General features: G+C 40.6%; 1 protein-coding gene across 5 annotated transcripts in view; it reads right to left on the reverse strand.

The window, feature by feature from the left end:
• gpc5c (glypican 5c) overlaps positions 1-20,640 on the reverse strand; it is a 147,744-nt gene that overhangs the window by 71,048 nt on the left and 56,056 nt on the right. For 4 of the 5 annotated variants that reach the window (XM_061798377.1, XM_061798379.1, XM_061798378.1 and 1 more), the window contains 2 exons: positions 18,969-19,025; positions 16,123-16,245 (listed from right to left, as the gene is read on the reverse strand). In XM_061798377.1, the coding sequence (XP_061654361.1) occupies positions 16,123-16,245; positions 18,969-19,025 (180 nt within the window). The remainder of the gene's footprint in view (positions 1-16,122; positions 16,246-18,968; positions 19,026-20,640) is intronic. The other variant, XM_061798375.1, reaches the window with a different exon arrangement.

The raw sequence follows: 20,640 nt of genomic DNA on the forward strand, positions 1-20,640 counted from the left end.
GGCCTTTTAGTGATCAGAAATGATTAAAGAAGCTGACCAAAGTTTTCTTTTTGGCTCTTGTTACACTAACTGAAGTATTATGTCATGTTACCAAGATCAGACATGTCCAGGAGCTTAACATCAGTGAAGCTTCAATTAAAAAAAAAAAAAATTTGTCATTGACATCACCTGAGGCAAGACACCTGCATATGAGCGGCTTGACTCTGACCAAAGATATATGACAGTTTATGGGCGTGTGGCTGGGGTGTAATTACACACGGCAATGTTGATGTCTCCAGTTTTGAAGAGGCCATTTTACTGAGACCAGTGTGCGGTTATGGCTACAGTACAGCATGGTTGGAGGTCCTATTGATTGACACTAATGAAGCGTCCGAGACGGCTATTCTAACACAACAACAGTCCCTTGCCGATTACATTCACAAATGTAGCAGTTGGATTAAGCGTGGGTTGTTTGGTCATGCCTGGAGAGTGGAGCGTAGGGATGATGCAAAAGAGCTGAATATTATGTTTGCTGGTCACTTGTGAGCTGGGTTCAATACCAGTGTGTATGATTCACTCCGAGAGAATATGAGGATTTATAAGAGTGACTTTGGACGTCCTACACCTCAGACGAGACACTAACATTGTATGAACAACTACTGTAGCCACGCTACTACGTTGCGGTAGCATGTTTATATCACCCACAAATACTCGTTAATGGCACTGCTAGAGGAGCACTGATGTAAACAACATTGTTACAATGTACACAATAACACTCTACATTCCTTATATCCATCCATCCATCCATTTTCTGAGCCGCTTCTCCTCACTAGGGTCGCGGGCGTGCTGGAGCCTATCCCAGCTGTCATCGGGCAGGAGGCGGGGTACACCCTGAACTGGTTGCCAGCCAATCGCAGGGCACATAGAAACAAACAACCATTCGCACTCACAGTCATGCCTACGGGCAATTTAGAGTCTCCAATTAATGCATGTTTTTGGGATGCGGGAGGAAAACCCACGCAGGCACGGGGAGAACATGCAAACTCCACACAGGCGGGGCCGGGGATTGAACCCGGGTCCTCAGAACTGTGAGGCTGACGCTCTAACCAGTCGATCACCGTGCCACCCCAGTTTGAATATATATATATATATATATATATATATTCAAATTCACACCTATGGACAATTGAGGAGTTTTCCCCCCCAAGTTAAACAAACATGTATGTTTTGGGAATGTGGGGCGAAGCCAGACTACCCGGCGAAAACCCACGAAAGCACGGGGAGGATATGCAAACTCCACAAGGGAGGGCAAAAGCTAACCATTACCCCACCATGCTTTCCGGCTCAATATCAAATAGATATAATTTTTAGCAGTAAACGCAGCACGTAAAATCTAAAAAAAGCTAAACTAGAGTTAACAATAAACAAGTGTGTCTCTGCATCAGCATAAACACAATTACGAGGCAATCACATCATGTTAAATTACTTTGCTGCTGCGACAATTTCAGTTATCGCAGAAATTACTATTATATTCTATTGTATGTATTTCTGCTCCTCTTGTTTGAATAGTGAAGGCAATGCAGTCTTTTGATTACATATTCAACAATTATAAATTCGACTTAAATGTGTAGGTAATTATAGCTTGTTTAAGTAATATATATGCAGTTCATGAATGTTTGGCCTCAACATCGACAGGTACATGTTTTTTTGACTCCTTGTTTGTGATATTAAAACCAGATTATTATGCCACTTCAACAAGTCATTTGTCTCGTCAGTGGAGCTCAAGTTCCATCATGTCTTGGTATGCTCACTAAGCAAACTCAGCCAACCCTGGGGAGCAAAAGGGAGCGCTATGAGGTGAGTGGGATCGATGACTAATAATGATTCACTTATCATAGCAACAAAGAACGACTTAGTGGTAATCACACACCGAGAATCCATGCACCCGAGAGGTGTTTGATGTTAGTACTATTCTAGCCATCTATTTGTAATCACCCCACAGGCCGAGCCGAGTCTCCAATAACGAGTGTGGCTCATCTGTAGGCCATTACTTGCCATCGCTACCAGTCAGCCGCCATTGAACTCGATGCTACTCTGGGCTAATGAACACAGATCGAATATATCAAACAATTACGGCGGCCGCGCAGAGCTACATTAATTTGGTTTAAGTTGACTCGCACTTGGCGACAAACTGATGACGCCCACAACGCCTGACTCACGGAGACTCACTCAAACACTTTCACCTTGTCTCATCTGTGAAAACAGATACTGCCATTAAAGGCTACGTGATGCTATTCAGAGCTGTACACCGATGCAGTGTGTGATCGACCTTTTGTGGAAGGTTAATCTGATCTAAAATATATTGATTTAGTTTCACAGTACTAAAGAATCAGGTTGAAGGTCAAGTTTGGACTATTAATATTAGTATAAATTGAACTACTATGGGACCTGGCAGGGAACGTGAAATTAGATTTTAGCTGCCACACTGCACCCTTGTGGCCAATAGGATGCACTGAACGCATGCCATTCATGCAAGTGGCCATTCCAGCTGTACTTCAAGGCACTCCTGTGAGTTTCTAGTGAATAAATACACTGGTGGCAGCACGGTGAAATAGTGGTGAGCACGTCAGTTCCTGAAGTTCGGGGTTCGAATCCAACATGCATGCCCACAGGTGTGAATGGTTGTTTGTCCATTGACATTAAGAAAAACAGTCACTGAGCAATAAAGGGTTGCTAGTTATCTGGTAATGCCGGTATATTATTATGATTATTATTATTTTTTTTGACAATTTTGCAAAAAGATGCAGAGTCCTCTAGCACTTAGAGCAGTTTGAATGACTAATATTGCAATAGTCCGGTGCAATGACCATTGTGCAAAGGGCGCCGAGACTTCAAGCGAGTAGTGCGATAATCTGGGACAATGTTGATTGTGCAAATGTTGCAGATACTCCTCAGTCAGTGTGCAAATGGAGCAGATGCTACTCTGGCATGAGTGGCCAGTATTGGTCAACAAAAGATATGCAAATAGTGCAGCGTGGTGAGACTACTACAGTGAGTGCACGAGTAATATATAATTGTCCCAACAGAAATGTGACAACAAACTCAAGACAAGGGTTGTACTCGCCTCTTGTTCAACCTTGACCCTAATGAGGACATGCACTTTATAGAGAATGGAGGAAATATATAATGCACTGACTCAGTGCTGCCCCCCAAAAAATCGGAAGCTTGATTGATTCTCCAAATGTTTCTGGTCACTTGTGGTCTGCACTCTGCTGGAAAGAATGGCTACATTATTTTTAGTATGTGGGATGAAGTAATAAGTAATTGTGAGTTGATGGTGCACAATTTCAGTTCTAGTTCACCCCAAAAGTATTTCCAGTGGTTTAGGTTGGAGCTGTCAACTTCTTTCAAACTAAACTAAACTATAGTCTGGATCGTTACAATTTGTTGGAGTCAAACTAAAACGGACAAATCTTCAAGAACTAAGAAAAGGGAAGCCATAAACATCTGGGACTCCTCCCACCTTGAGCAAAACCTTTTCCAAACCCTTCACTTTGATATGTGCTATTGAACACCACACCCCAAAAACCACATGGCAATCCATTCTATTCTGCTTGTCAATAACTTTTTAAACTGTTGACTTGTAAACTTAAAGTGACACTGTGCTAGTTATTTTGCATTGTTATAGCTGTATCGTTCGGTATTATTTCTTGTTCAGAATTATGTATCATGATGATGGCATTTCTCCCTTGTACCACTGACACTTAACATTGTTTTTGCACGAGTGCCATGATTCCAATTGAAATTCTTGAATTATCATTTGCACCATTCTGTCACTGATGAGTATTGCTCCACTATTGCACACTTTAGAATAAGAATCTGTTTTGACATTGCACATTGTACAACAAAATTGGGATATTATATATTAACTCTATTCCAAAATGACCCTTTGTACATTTTGCATTTGTTTATGTCTTAAATGTATATTTTGTGATACATAGCCTATTTTTGGATTGACACCTACTACTGGTGTCACTTCCTTGCCTGTTTTAACAGAATTGAACTGAAGAGGATTGAAACCAAAAGATTCAGCCATTGTTTTGAACTGTAATATCATCTGGTGACAGTTACACAGCTTTCAGTGATACCATGTCCAGACGTGTTTTTCCAGAACTAGATGAACTCAGTCACTGGGTGTAACTGCCTGCCGCCTCAATGAGTCGCCTCAGACTGATTAAAACACTGTAGACTTTCGGTAAAACACTTTTTCAAGAATATACTGTACATGAAATCACCTGCATAAGCATATCAATGCACAAATGTTTTGCTCCCACGTTTTTCAAGGCATAAAATACTCATAATGCACAGTAAACTGATTACACAGTCCAATACTTATTATTTTTTTTAACCATTGATATTATTAATCATTAAAGTTTGAGTATGAGTTTCGGTATGAAAATAATAAAAACAAAATCTGAATCAGCATGTATAGTAGATACCCAAGTGCTAGTGGTCATGACACTCTACAGTCCAATTTAAAAAAAAAAAAAAAGTCAATTTACAATACAATCCTCAATGAGGGTGATTAGCCACTAGATGTCAGCATTACTCTTCACACAGAGCCACCAGAGGAGCTATTACTGAATATTTAAATCCACCTACTACTACCAGCCAAAACAATATGACCAATGGATAATTTAATGATAGATATTACAAAAACAGCATCAAATATTCGGCCTTCATAAAGATAATTGTCAAAGAGGTTAACATTATGTTAATTATTGTAGATGATGATGTTGATGTAGTTTGGAGCAGAACTGTGCTGCATTATACTGAAGAACATTATTAGCATGAAGAATCTGATAAAGCACACATTGAAAAAGAGCTGAATAGAAATTTAGAGCCCCGTTGTTTTTCCTCACATTTATTACTGTATATTGCTGCTTTTTTCCCTTTCCTTGACTAATTTACTGAATTTTGTTTTGTTTTGTTTTTTCTTACCCCTCTGTTGACATGCAGACAAGGGTGTGTGTATAGCTTAGGTTTTGGGTGTGAGCGTCGAAGTAGCGGGGCAGTTGGTTTATAGAAGGCAGACAAGGACAGGCAGGGGCAGAGCCAGAACAGTAAACTATGCCCTGGAGTATAGACAGGTGGGTGAGGGGCGGATACCAGGACCCTCTGGTGTGCTCTTGCCACCTGTTTGTCTGTCTGTCTGTCTGATTCAAACCACAGCGTGATTTACTACTCCAAGTTAACATGCAGTCGACATGGAGGATTACATTTTTTCAATGCATATGTGGTGTTTCCACACAAACTGTGGTTTTGCCTTCACATAATGTCAGTTATATTTTTCCACATTACAAGAAAATGATTTAGTGTGATATCTCTTTCAAGCGCATTAATCTCTTTCCAAACACATTAGTGAAGTGGTTGTCAAACATTTTACACCAATTACCACTGAAAAAAATACTTAGCTCACGAAAGTAGCACCATAATGACCACCATTGAAATACGTAGTCATCAAAGATGAGACAGATGTTGCATGTATGTTTGATATTATTGTAAGACACAGTAATATTATGCAGTTTGAGCACTAACTATAATTAAGTATAGGAAAATAAAAAACTGGAGTTAAATCATGATTCAATTAAAATGTATTGCACATAAAATTTAAATACAAATTGCACCTAATTACAAGTTTAAAAACAAACAGTTCTTAATGATTAAATGCAAATGTATTGATCTTAAGTTAAATACAACTGAACTGTACTTGTTAGGCAGTGATTCTTTTACATACCACTAGACGGAGCCCATGTACCACTTTAAAATCCCTCCATTAGCGTATTTTGTAAATGCCTTATCTCAATAAAAGAAGCCACATGTGAAATGCTGTGCAGCTCTACATTACAGCAAGATACTACATTAATGTAGATAAACTAAGGGTCTCATGCAAAACTGAGCCTTGTCAATGTTTGTAAATAATGAATTTTGAATACAACTCCTGTATTGGATCTTTTTGGACCGTGCAGGTGTACCTAATAAAGTGTCTGGTGAGTGCACATGTGAATACAAGTGAATGGTAAACAAGGCAATCGGGCATTTACTGTACATGCATAGCAGCAGATGGTGAGTGTGTTGAGTGAAGGGGTCAAGGGTCGGTCTCTGTTGGCTGCTATAAAGAGCACAACCCAAACATACACAGAACATGCAAACATAGACCCCCAAGTCAAGTGCATTTAGTGGGATTCATAGTGAACCAGAAGCTTGGCATACCGCCCTACACATACACACAATAACAGTCCACATTTTATCCTGCAGACCTGTGCAAACTGCAGTGCCAGGAGTGAGGTAGAGTAAAAAAAATATGGCCAAAGGTTAGTTATTCAAAGCGAGTCAGGCAGCTGGTAGCATTGACATTGACATTTCTGGGCCGGAATCCCAGCCACAACCCTTAAATGTGTCACGATCAGGCCTATCTGTCAGTCAGCAACAGATTGGAAATTGGACGCGTCGTCAGCATACTGTAAATTGGTCAGTGAAGTTAAACCTCCCTCAACTGATGCTGATGATTTGATTTTCCTCAAACAAAGCAAATACATTTGCAGTGTGAATATTTGATTTTTGACCATTTATTTTTTGTTAGTCCAACTTCTTGGCTATGAGAACATTTGCCACAGTTAAGGAGCGTGTACATTGTTTCGCTACTTTTCAGATGTACCCTGTGGCAGTGTTTCCTCAGTCTGTATTTCTGTTAACTTTATATTCTGTCAGGTGAATTTTAGTAAGGTGAGATGTTGCTGTGTTACCGGGTACAGCACTTCCTCACTTGAGGGAGCGACACTGAACGTAACCTTGCACGTTCATCGGAAGCGTTTCGAAAGTTATTTTTTATTTCTTGAGGGTGATTGCTCAACAAGCCACCACGGGGCAAAAGTTAAATTCCAAATGCCGACCCTTTAAAAAAGAAGACGAGAAACACAATAGATATCAATAAAGAAATTGTGGCAAAGTACGAAAATGGCGTACGCGTTGCCAAACTCGCCAGGATGTTCCGGAAGTCCAAATCAGCGTCACATTTTGGTGCGACAGGGGTCCAGTGACTTTTAATATGGTTTAATAAAGAAGATTACAAACACTGTAGAATTAAAGAAAGAACTCGTAGCAAAATACGAGAATGCCAGATTACCCTTCCAAACAAACTTTCCTCTGCCATCTCTTATCCTTGCCGTTTTTCATGCCATCAAGAATCTTCTAAACAGGCCAACTGTTCATTGATTCATTTGATTAGTCATTTATACTTATTTCATATTGTTTTCTGTGTGTAAAATTATAGTTGATGTCAATAAAATATTTGTGTTATTTTTGGGTGCTTGGAATAGATGAATTGGATTTACAATATTTCCTGTAGGAAATATTGCTTTGGTTTTTATACAGTTTGGTTTTAGTCAGACTTTTTGGAACGGATTTATAGCAAAAAACAAGGCTCCACTGAATGATTTGTGTCTGTGCTCATTAAATTAGATTTTGTCTACTGTGTATATGCCTTGTGCATCCGCATGTATAGGTGTGGGGACTTTCCCTTCAGCCTGTCCCTGTTCCTTGCAGAGGCCGCATTCCCAGCACCACTCAGGAGGCTTCAGCAAGCGAGCTGTGACACCCAAACCCACCCGGAATTTTAGGAACGTTTTCCCTGTGGTTTCAGGTTACCGCACAGACACACAGTGCACAGATCAGAGGCACACATGCACAAACACCCTCCACAGTGCATTACTGTACTTTTGTTGTTTGCACAGTGTGAGGTTGAGTTAGTTTTGCCTTCCGCCTTCCGTAGCTGTCATTCAATCACATGCTTATCCGCTGGGTTGGGCTTAGTCTTAAACTTGGAATTGGAATCTGGGACTCGACCCAAACACTGTTCCTATTCTCACCTTGATGTTAAATACCACAAAGATATGTACATGTAGTCACACTAACATGCAACGTAAAACCTTTGCCCTGATGCTGCCGTGAGCTCCATAATCAAACATCAGACAAAGTTCAACAAAAAAACACTCAACTTGCCTTAAAAGCCAAGCGGCTCCGCTCCAAATCACCCCAATTATGTGATCGTGCTGCATGAATGTGCGCAAGTGTTGGTATAGAATGTAAGCTTCAGCACACGGCAATAGTGTGACGACTGGAAGGCCGTAATCCCGTGTCCACGCACTTACAAGTTGCGTGTGCGGATCAAAGTGGAGATTTGAAGGTGGATTTTCTCTGCCTTTGAACACTGTTAAAAAGCGCACTCAACAGAGGGAGTGTGTAAGTGTATGTGGTGCATAAAGACCTTTCTCATAACACAGGGGTCTATTTCGAGAGGGTTATTTTGCTGTTTAACTGTACTGAAATGCAGAGCCAATAGCTTCAAAAGAGACAAGAGCCGTGATGGCAGAAATTTTACAATTTAGAATCAACTTCTCAGCGACAGTTCACATACACATGGATCACACATCTTCTCCAAAGTCACTCAAGTATTCACTTCAATCTAAAAGATCAATTCTCAATCTTACAACTGTGGTGGATATCATACTTGAACAACATACACATTACTAGGATATTTTAATAATGGTGTAACACAATTAGGCATGACAATAAATTAGCAAAAATGCAGTGAACTTTTTATGGTGAAAGAAGAGAGTCTACTCTTTCTTTCGGTAGGCTTTGTTGTCACAGAGCACAATATTCTGTGGGTGTTGAAAGATCAGTCAAAAATGCTCCAAAATGGCTGGCAAAATGGGGAACTGCTTTAAAAATGGCTGGTAGTGAATGAGTTAATTGTAAAAACTTATTAATTGTCAAACAGGCACACGACTTCTTCACAAAGTGATTATCTAATCACGTCTATTGCGTTTAGCACCATTAGTTTAAGTACAGTATATAACGATGTTATGGCAATACATGACGAATTAGAATTTAGGTCCTGGTAAGCAAACCATAGCCTTCCTAACAAGTGCTTCGGGGGGTTTTGTCCTTTGTTCAATGGCGTGACGCCTCCGAATGCGCGTCAAAATAAGATACATCAACACACAGGAAGCACACACATGACAATGAGACACACAAACCGCGAGGCCACGATGATGCAGGGGCTCTTGTAAAGCCGCTGCTTCCACCTACAACTGACCTACATCTTTCATTCGACTGCCTCATCCATCAATTAGCTCACCATCCTCCTTGCATCCACTGTACCCTCACGCACGCTTCCTTTCTCCCTTCCTGTTTCTCATCATTTACTGCTATGAATGCCATCTCATGCAAGGGGCCGAGTGAAGTGGTTGCTGGGTGCCCTGCCACGCCCAGTAAGCCTACTGTGGTACTTTAATTACATTGCATCAACCCATCCACAGGCTGGACACGCAGCAGAAGTCAGATGCTGTAAAACTGTGGCCCTTTCATTAAAAGTTGTAATAGAACGCTGGAAAGTTGGAGGAACACTTTATAACACCTTCATGATCTGTCATAAATTCTCACTTTAGACTGCTGGAAACAAATAAACACTCCTCACTTAGCGAATGCAACTGAGGAAGAAATATGTGCATACATACATATAAAGTATCTTTTAATAAATTTACTACTTGAGCAAGGACACCATAATATTTCACAGTCCAATTTCAGCAGAAATGGCACTTACTGATGATGTACAAATGCAAGTGACGGAAAGATGCAAGGGGAGGGAAACGTGGAAGCAACGCAGCTGTTACCAGTATGTAATCCTTTAGATGCTCACTGAGATTTGCTGACATCTCGAATAAAGTCACCCCTGATGGCTGGTCAACCGCCAAGCTCCTTTCGCTGAGTTTGGAGGCACAAAAAATGTTGATTGAACTCCAAACTCTACTGTGCTTGGGCATTCAACTCTGGAGGTTCCATTAAAAGATTAAAACAGCAGCCAACTGCAAAGAAACAACCACAAAAACAGACTACTCCAACATGGCAGACATGATACCTTGAAATCAATGTTTTGCAACATTTCAACATACAGTAATTTCAACACAGCTAAGATTAGGGTGACTATATTATTTTCAATATAGTATTCAGGAATGTGAAAACCAAAGGTATTGAAGTATTGTAACTTAAAAATACAATGGTGCCTTGAGATATGGCCTACCAGTTTAGTGACTTTAGTGAATTCGAGATAAGAGCGCTGTATGGTGACAGTGAACTCAACTCACTTCTCAACAACCCACATTTTGACAGATAATTAACAAAAACAGATTTCAAGATGCTTATTGCCACTCCCAGTTGACGTGGATTGTCCAAATAAACATCAAAGATATAGAATTACACATCGTGTATTTAAAAACCACATAGCGTTGCTTTAGATACATCTGTTTAGCTTTAAGCCAAAAAACAATGTAAAACAGAGTAGCCAGAGTAGAATCTGCGCCATTTGCACACTGACTGAGGAGTATCTGCGACATTTGCACAATCAACATCATCCCAGATTATCGCACTACTCGCTTGAAGTCTCGGCGCCCTTTGCACAATGGTCAATGCACTGGTTACTGAGGACCAGCTGCACGTACTGTATTTCAGTATGTCTGTATTAGGTGGCCAAGGGCGCAGCACAATTTCCAATAAGTTGAAGACAAAAGAAATGTGGCAAGAACTGTTGCATTCTTTAAATTCTATTCAATTATGTCATTACTGTATGTTTTTATCAACTACAATATAGATTGCTATTATTCTTATTAAATAACATAACATTTTTTGTGAGACTGGAAGCGATTAATTGCATTTCCATTGCTTGCAATGGAGAACGATGATTTGAGATACAAGTGTTTTAAGTAATGAGCCTGGTCTGGGAATGAACTGAAATGAATGAAAACTACTGGATGTGCTGTTTCTAACTAATTACAGTGTGTTTATTTTGTGTAAAATCCAACTGAAGTTTAATGTCAACAGACTTGTGCTGCTACAATGCAAGTTCTTTCTAAGCCCCTTTGCTTCCATTTGGTTGTTTTAAATGAGGCTGACGCGGGGAAGGCAGGTGAAAGAATAACGCTACAGACTGATTGGACTGGACAAACGAGGGGAAAAGTGAGCAAAGCAGAGACTGGGGGGGGTATGGGTTTTGCCTGGCGGAACACTCTCCCCCCTCTCGCCGCACAGACAGAATGAATTCCAGATGTCAAAATGATAAACAAATGGATTGTCATAAACGTATAAAAATGTATGGCATTCAGGAGCGCTTACACAGTCTGTGGTCCGTCTTTCACAATGAATCTAAACTTTGGAATCGTGTGTGAAATATGGTGATGACCGTGCGGTCATCCATCTTTTCAATAACAATGGAGCACACACACATGCATTACACACCCACACACATTCTTGTAACCCTGCAGTTCAGTTTGAATGATGAAGCTTTACAAATATACTTGCCGTACCGTGAACTTCCACATATTCGCGGTTCGGCATTTGCTGATTCTTCCTCCGTTAGTCATTCTTTTTTGTGCTAAGTTGAAAGCAATAACAGCATAGCTTTGGCGCCATGTGGTGGGAACTTGGTGCTGAAGTGAGTTGAGGAGCTTCATTTAGACAAATGTTGCTGTCTTGTGGGATCTATAGGCAATTACAGTGGTGCCTTGAGTTAGTTTAATTTGTTCCATTACCACCCTCCCAACACTTGCATCTCAAATAATCTTTCCCCATTGAAATAAAAAAATGGCATTAATCCATTCCAGCCTCCTCAAAAAGTACCCCAAAAAAATTATGTGTTTTTTAATAAGGAAAATAGCACTCTATAGTATTTACCTCGTACAACACAGTAATAACATAATTAAATATAATTTAAAGAATTCAATAGTTTGTGTATCAAGATTAATTCACTGCGACTCATTCTGGTGTTGTCTTGGGCACCAGGAGGCAGTATATTACAGTCATGAAGACAAACGAATACTTTAACAACTACTGTAAGTAACCCAGTAAACTGCAGTTATGGTAGCCGTTTTTCACAAAGCATAAAGAACATATGCCTTTGATAATTGTTATATTTTCCGTATAGATATCTTGCTGCACCATTTGTGTTCAAATATCCGTTGCTTAAAGTATTATAACGCCACAATATAGAGGTTATACGTTAGCCGGTGCATGGCATTTTGCATTGTGTGTTAGCTTTAAGCTAGAGGAAGACGAAGTTCTGTGGTTGTTTTACATACCTGTACACAATATGTAATTCACTTTGTTTTCTGTTCAGTTTGACAGTAAACTCCAACTTGGAGTGCTATTAAATAGCTTGAAACCTCTTTTTTGAAGAATTGTTCACTGTCTGTCAAACTGTTGCTTGTTGTGGAGTGGAGTTGAGTTCACTGCACTACCCACACAACGCTTGCATCTGGAATTTTTGACCGCAAGTTAAAGCATAAAAATCGTCCGAACGACGGCTCGTACCCCCAAAAAAACTCTTAAGTCGGGTCACTCGTGTCTCAAGCCACCACTGTACAGTACAGTATATACCTTTTTAGGGTTTACTTGCAAGTAAACAGATTGCAGATTTGAGGTGGGTTCACTGAAAATGTAAAGATGTATATGTATATATTTTTACGATGGATTTACACTGCAGTTCTAAATTCCCTATTGTAATTTAGCGCCTTTTTGTACCAACTATTTTCTTATGTATTTTCAAGTGACAGCTATCTGATACTACTGTTGATATTTGCTGAACACCTGAAACAACACGCATGCACACTTGCACACAATGTATGCAAACAACTACAACAGTGACAATTACAACATTAAGTAGTAAACAATAATAGTAAAAAAACATGATTTAAAAGAGGCCTGGTTCCAATCTTAATATCTGATTCCATGCCTTTACCGGAATTGACTCGCCTGAACCATGTATTTAAATTGAGCCTTTGATGTGGTTGAATCTTTAAATTGAAATGAATCTTTGACCTTGTTTTTGGAAAAATCGAAAGAAAAAGACGTGATCTACCCAATAAGAATCCAAGCAGCTGACTTATTCGATAAAGGAAATCATAAAAAAAGTGAATGATGTGGGGGTTTATTAGTCATTAAAGAAAAAAAAAAGACAAACAGTATCACAGTCAAAAGTCATTTCAGGGTGGGCTTTGCAGGCTAATTAATTTGCATTTTGTTCCATCTCTCCTGATTTTTTACATTTTGTGCTATGCCACGAGCCTGAACTCCTCCTTGGTTCATATCATTAAATTATTTCCAAGGCAACAGCACGGCAGAGTGTGGCGAGGCCGCCAGGCGCCAGAAAGCAGGGCCTTGCGGTCCATTTGGATTTTTACTGTTGCTTCCATGGTTGTAGCTTAGATTTAGCAGTAAATCACAAATCCCAGTATAAACTACACAAAACACTAGAACGCTAATGACAGCAATACGCAGAATAATCTTTTTGGGAGTATGCTATGCAGGATGCAGTTTCCTCACAGAACTTCTATATGTACATTATTTAAACTTTGTCTTTATATTTTATTGCACACTTCCTGGAAGAAGTCAAATTTATATCAGTTCATCTTGAAGCAACAGGTCAAATCACTGTGTTAATATAATTTTATGTTTTTATTGTTACCATTAACGTTGTATTTTCATTGTTAATATTGTTTCCCTGTTGTTAATGTGTCATCATTTTTAGTCATTTTATTTTATCATTATTGTGTCTCTGCTGTTGGTTTATCATTGTTGCTGACCTTGTGTGATATTAATTTTGTAATTGTTGCATTATCAGAGTTGTTCTCGCTATTATCACAGATTTTCTTCCATTTTTATTTATGTTATCACTGTCGTTGTTTTTATCACTAAATTGTACATTAGTCCTATCTAAACAAGTGTGGTTATTTTGGTTGATCTTATCTTTCCGGACAGACGGCGCAAACTGCTCACACGTGTGTTTCTGAGAAGTCTGAATGCATGCCAACACGTAGTTTGAGTTTGGGATGTTTAGGACCGCTTGCCGCCCCTCCCCCTTCTGTCATCAGATGCTGAATAAAGAGGAGAATTTCAATCCCTGTTGCCTTTAATGTGCTTTGAGGTATTACAGCATGCCAGTGTGTGCATTTGTGTCTCTTGCACGAGCACAGTGCAATTGCATGAAACACCCCTCCAGCTGTTGAATAGAATATGAACCCAGTGTTGATGGATGTGCAACTGGTGTGTTTGCGTGTGTTTACTGTATATGTGGGGAAAACCCAACATGTCCTTCAGGGGATAAAAAGTCAATTGTGGGCATTGAAGTAATCATATATGATACATTTCCTATCTCACTTTTGCCATCTAAAACTCTCATCTAACTTTCCCAGGCAAGATGTGGACGGTCAGCAGTAGCGGCAGTGAAAGTCTTTCCCATGCAGCCTCATAGGAGGGTCTTTGTTCACCCTAAAGGCTTTGAGGGTCCCCATGGCAGGGCTGTGGCCCACTCTAGTGACTCCACAATGGGTCTTTATGCTGCCAAGTCTGCCCCCCATCGCTGCACCACGCTGCCCTCATCAGGGGCACAGGGAGGCACAGGGGGTATCAAAACGCCAACACTTTTAATTCCCAGATCTTCTGCTTCTTTTCTCACTTCATCTTCCTCTCTGTGAATCACACCACAAAGCCACTCTGAAGAGTTTATGAGTGGTGCCAAATGTCTCAGTAGGGTTCTGTTTTCTTATTCGCCATAAGACCACTTGACACCACAAGAAAAGATCTGGCTCTCAATCGGGAGTGTATGATAATACACCATTAAAAGGCATTAGCGCTGATGTTGAAAGTCGGCGTCTTGGCAATAAAGTGAGTCATCCTCTCAACATGCATAAAGAAAACAAATTATTTTTTTCTTGTGCTCTAGGTGCATAATGGACATTCGGCGCGGTGCTTGCACAATCATATGTTACTGATCATGAAGCTGGCACTCATACACTGGCTGCCAACTGTACTTTGTGAGCTGACACACTGTCACAGGCGCTGATGAATGGGTGGTCTGCTCAATATGCGGTTGGCACATAGTCTGGTTTGCGGAAGAGAAGAGAAGATGACTTTGACAGCCAGAGAGGGTAGCATAAACAGCTCATATTTTCTCCAATCCAAGAATACATCATACACAATGAGCAGCAAATATATGACTTAATCTAGTCGAATTAACAACCGAGATATGTGACAAGTACTCGGGGAAAAGGCACCCATGTATCTTTATTTCCCTCCGTCAAAGCCAAAAAGTGGCAGTGGCAAGAGCTGAGGTTACCATGGAAATGGGACTTAAGGCTTCCACAGAAGGACGACAGCATAACTTTGCCATGAGTGTTGGGCAAAAAGATCCAATCGGAATCACGTTCAGATGCACAATGGGCTCATAAAAGGGGAACTTTGCACTGTTAAAATGCTAGCAAGATTTGAACGTAGCCTCACTTCACTAATCCCCCTCCGATCCCCCGAGTCTCTGAGTAAAGCTGCGCCTCTCATTTAAGGTGCACGAGCGCAATTCTCAAACACGGCCCTTCATAACATCATGCAATTATGAAAGTGCATTGTCGCGATAAATAGTCACAGAGAACGCATATCCAGCACCAGCAATACAAAGCTAACATTAGCACTGTAACTGGCCAAAATTGGCCATGGCTGCTAAATTGGTAGTATGACTCATTCGAAACAGAGCGTTACTATAATGCTGAATGTTATTGTTTTAAAGCTTTATTCTTTGGAATGTATAATCAATTAAAAATCCAAAAGAGGTGAGAAACTTACCTGTCCAGCAGAAATATCGCTAATTAAGCATCGCTTCTGAATTCTCTCAGCTGCCTGTGCTCCATCCATGTCGAAAGGCCACTAATATGTATGTTTGCCCTTGTTCTCTCTTTGAATTTGTCCAATTCCTTCTTATTATGCTTCTGTTTGCTATTCATATGCCCAGTTGTTAGCAAACAAGGGATGGGTATTTGTTTTCATTTTCTGGAGGTGGATTTTCCCGCAACGGTTGCAGCAAAGCTCCTGAAGCCCGAGGTAGCATGGGGGTGTGAGGCTGCTGGGGTGTGTCCACGAGTGAAAAGCAAATGATTGACACCTAATCAGTCACGCCCTCTGTCTCTGATTGTTTTTTTGTTGTTGTCAGGTGTGTTTCCTATTTATTTTTCAACTCTGCATCACATCCCAGGATCTTACCTCTCCACCACTTCATCTCCACTCCAGCATGTGGCATCATCCACCACGTTTTCCCCTTCGCACAGCATCTCTGGCAGGACCGCATAGAAGGACTTGTAGCGCTGCACGTACATCAGGAAGTCCCTGAGGAGATACATATGTGAGCGAGAGCAATTGAAATATTTACCCATGTGAAGACGCACCTTTTGTGTGCTTAGTGAACAAAACCGTCTAAAACATGACTTTAGAAATGTAAAACAAGCAAAAATGAGTGCATATCTGCAATTAGGACACGTACCGTAATTTCCTCGTGTATAATGCGCACCCATGTATAATATGCACCCCCATAGTTGACCTCAAAATTCTGGTAAACCCTTCAACCTATGTATAATGTATTTTTACAATGCATGATTTTGCTTCCACCCATATTATTAAACATGATTGTCTGTATTTTGTTAGTTTTTTCAAATAATTATTCTGAAGCTAAGCACTTTATTTGAACACCTAATACTTTATTTTTATTTACTTGCTCTTATTTTGAAATTCACAGGCCTACTTTCATTTTGTAAATGAGAAAACCCACAGTTGTGCTCATATGTTTGATTACCCACTCAGAATTTGTAAGATGGGTACAATTCTTTAAAGAAAACATGAAGGGCCATGCGAAACACTTAATTTTTTTTAATGGGATTAGAATTAAACAGTCAAGCATTTGAGAAAAGCATTATCATTAAACAAAACATAACCATAAAGAAATGAATGATGGTTGTTGTTCAGTCATCAGTCGTATTAAAAAAATAATAATTCTGCCAGGGTATGTAAACTTATGAGCACAACTGTACATATATGCAGTCATACGTCCCTGTCATATTGGAATGAAAGTGTATGCTCCACCTTTTTCATAACCTCTAGGTGGCGGTGGCATATTGGAATGTCCATCTTTTTCCTAACCTCTAGATCGGGGCATACATTTATAAAATGTGAAAGGTTTTTTTCCCCCCATTTTCCCCTATACCTATGTATAATGCGCACTTTTAACTGACAATTTTTTGGGGGGAAAATGTGCATTTTACACGAGAAATTGCGGTATGTTAAAATCAAAGAACATTTCTTGATAGAATGTTTTGAATAACAATACTGAACAAATTTTGGCCAGCAACACATGACTTGTTACTCATGAGAGCATAAACTGCATAAGACATAATTGCTTGGATATTACGTACAAGTCAGTTAAATGCTTCATTCTTGGCATTTAGCTACTTTCATAGATGAAGTCAATGCAACTAATATTACTTCAAATCACATTTTGAATACATACTAAGGCCTTATACTCTCTGAGGTGACCTCAACTAAGCAATGTCCCAATTTTGACATACAGTATACAGTACTACTAATCGTGCACCAAGAATACTGTATGTATGTTTAAGGACCATACAAATTTTCTTTGCTTATTCAGTTCATTTCAACCGGGCTACCATCACTTAATCTGTTTGCTTTCCATGGGAGAGTTGAAGTAGTCATTCAAACCCAGTAAAATATATATTCCATAACTGATATGTCTTTTGAAGACCTGTTTTTCTACAGTGACTGCATGAAATTCAGAGCAATTCAAGCACACAAAAAGGACAATGAACATGAGTGATAAAAGGTTCAAATCCTCCTTCAAAGACTTACTGGCAGCAATTTATGTGTCTCCTCCAAAGGGTCTATGGAGAGCTGGACATTTTATGGCAGTAATATGACCCCCCACCCCCACCCCCTTTGCCTAAGTAACACTCCCTGTGCGAGCTGGGGTGCATTTCACAGCAACTGTCACCAGTGAAGCCTCATTTTGCCCTCTACTGGTTGCTAAGTGACCTGACAATGGAGGTAAGACTAATGTTCCACAGTCACAAAGAGCTGGATCATTCTATTTTAACTTTAGACATCAGGATTGCCCACAAAAATTTGAATTGAAGCCAAGTGGACTTCTTGATTGTTGACATTTTGCCTTTAATCCAAATGGCTGGTTTCCTTCTAAAGAAGTATTTTGAGTCGGATACTGTGGATTACCATAACCTGTAACAATGGAAATCTACACAGACGTACAGTAAACAACACAATGATTATGGCGGTTTGAGCTTAAAGTCTTTTAAAGTGGACTTTACGAGGCAAAAACGTTTTTTTTGTTTTTTTTTAACGCTCTTCCACCTTCTCTCCGTGACGTGTGTGCACTCTAAAGTGGCCACGCCAACCCAAAGCCCCAGTCCAAATGCTGGCTGTCAAGTCCGTCTTTTTTTTTAAAACGTTTCCCTCCTACCTGCTAGTTTGCCTTTCTCTGCGTGATGTGCGTGCACTCAAGGCCGACAACAAGGCGATCTAAACCGACCACATTAGTGGACAATCTGAAGGGAAGTTGCATTTTTGGGGTGCAAGCATAGCTAGCTAGCTAATTGCCAACCACCAATAAAAACCAGGAAAACCGAAAGTAATACATAGACCACTGTCGTTGCATGTTTCCAGCAATTATCTTCACATATCTATAATGTATTAGACAACAAATCTCTTAATTCACTTTACTGGGTCTTTAAATATGTAGGTCTCTAGGTTGAACTACAACCCAGATTTTATGAATGAGGAATGACACAAGCTAGGCCCAAAACTTTTAAACCTGAATTTCCATTACAAGAAGTTTTCATAGTATAACAAAGACCAACAAGGCCATGGTGGTAAGGCTTTTCAGTGGGGATTAGTACTGTACTTTAATTCTTACGTACAGAATCAAAAACAAGCATCGCCGAAGATTTGGAAGACATTAAAAACCACAATGCAAATGTAAGTCCCAATAAAAAAAAAGTGTGTGAGAGATTGCCCGGATGCATGCTTACCTAGAGAGTGTTCTCAGACTATGTTTATTGCTCTTGGAGGGTTTCAGTGGGGGCGAGCTTGGAATGATGGGAGTTGGAGTCCAGGTGAAATTGATGCAAGCAAGGAGGATGCAGGGGAAGTAAAAGGTTTGGTGAGAGACAGAAAACAGAAACAATAACACGTCATGACACGACATGGTGAGGAAGAAAAGACACCCATGCACATGCAGAAACACAATGACATCAACAACCCTATATCCCCACATTACTACTACATTTAAACAGGTTTCGGAGCTGTAATGTATGATTCAAGTTATTAAAAAATGTGCACTGTTCAATGTAGTTTCTGAATTCATATTTCTTCCTGCTGAAATAAAACATAAATGTTCCTCTACTTTCTTTTTCAGCAGTGCAGTAAAATGTCTGTGAAGTGGCCAGCTCCCACACGTGCTCTGGTCAGGGTTGGCAGCCTCCAGGGAGCTCTGAATTGCGTTGCCATGAATGATGGTGGCATTGCCAGGCTAGACCTGTCAGTTCGGTTGGCATCGGCGCAGTGATTCTTGGTTTGGGACAAGGTCAGCCAGGGAGTGCTGCAAATGTGTGTATCGTACTAATTCAATTGAGGCCAGCTGGTGTTAAGATTTGGTGGTATGGCTGTCTGGGTAAACAGGAAATAGTTGGTGTGTTAAGATTAAGCTTACCCACATTGCCCATAGCCCGACACAGCAGTGCCAGCTGCTGTGGCCATGGGAGGGCTGCCTCAAAGGCCAGGTGGAGGGCATGCACCAGTGTAACGTGGTGGAGGATGAATAAGATGGCTGTGTGTGTTCAAACATTTGTGTCAAGGGTTGATGAATTGCGTGTGACATTCCGACAAATACAAATAATGCTTCAGCTATAGTGGGGAATAAATAATGTATGCTGAGACAAATAATTCCTAGTTTTAGTGATGGATACATGATATGTACAACATTTTTCCATTTTCTGTACTGCTTTATCCACACAAGGGTCGCGGGCGGGCTGGAGCCTATCCCAGCTATCTTCGGGCGAGAGGCGGGGTACACCCTGAATTGGTCGCCAGCCAATCGCAGGGGACATATAAAGAAACAACCATTCGCACTCACATTCACACCTACGGGCAATTTAGAGTCTTCAATTAACCTACCACGCATGTGTTTGGGATGTGGGAGGAAACCGGAGTACCCGGAGAAAACCCACGCAGGCACGGGGAGAACATGCAAACTCCACACAGGTGAGGCCGGGATTTGACCCCGGTCCTCAGAACTGTGAGGCAGATGTGCTAACCAGTCGTCCACCATGCTGCTCTCCATTGAATATACACTAAATCAGTGGTCCCCAACCACCGGTCCGCGGACCGGTATCGGGCTGTGTGGCATTTGTTACCGGGCCGCAGAGAAAGAATGACCAATTTCTATAATTTCTGTTGTATTGCAATTCGCGTGTCAATGTGTTTTATTTTGAAAATAAACAACCATTCGCACTCACATTCACACCTACGGGCAATTTAGAGCCTTCAATCAACCTACAATACATGTTTTTGGGATGTGGGAGGAAACCGGAGTGCCTGGAGAAAATCCACGCAGGCACGGGGAGAACATGCAAACTCCACGCAGGCGGGGCCGGGATTTGAACCTTGGTCCTCAGAACTGGGAGGCAGATGTGCTAACCAGTC

This window comes from Phyllopteryx taeniolatus, chromosome 14 (assembly GCF_024500385.1).
Source record: "Phyllopteryx taeniolatus isolate TA_2022b chromosome 14, UOR_Ptae_1.2, whole genome shotgun sequence".
NCBI lineage: Eukaryota > Metazoa > Chordata > Actinopteri > Syngnathiformes > Syngnathidae > Phyllopteryx > Phyllopteryx taeniolatus.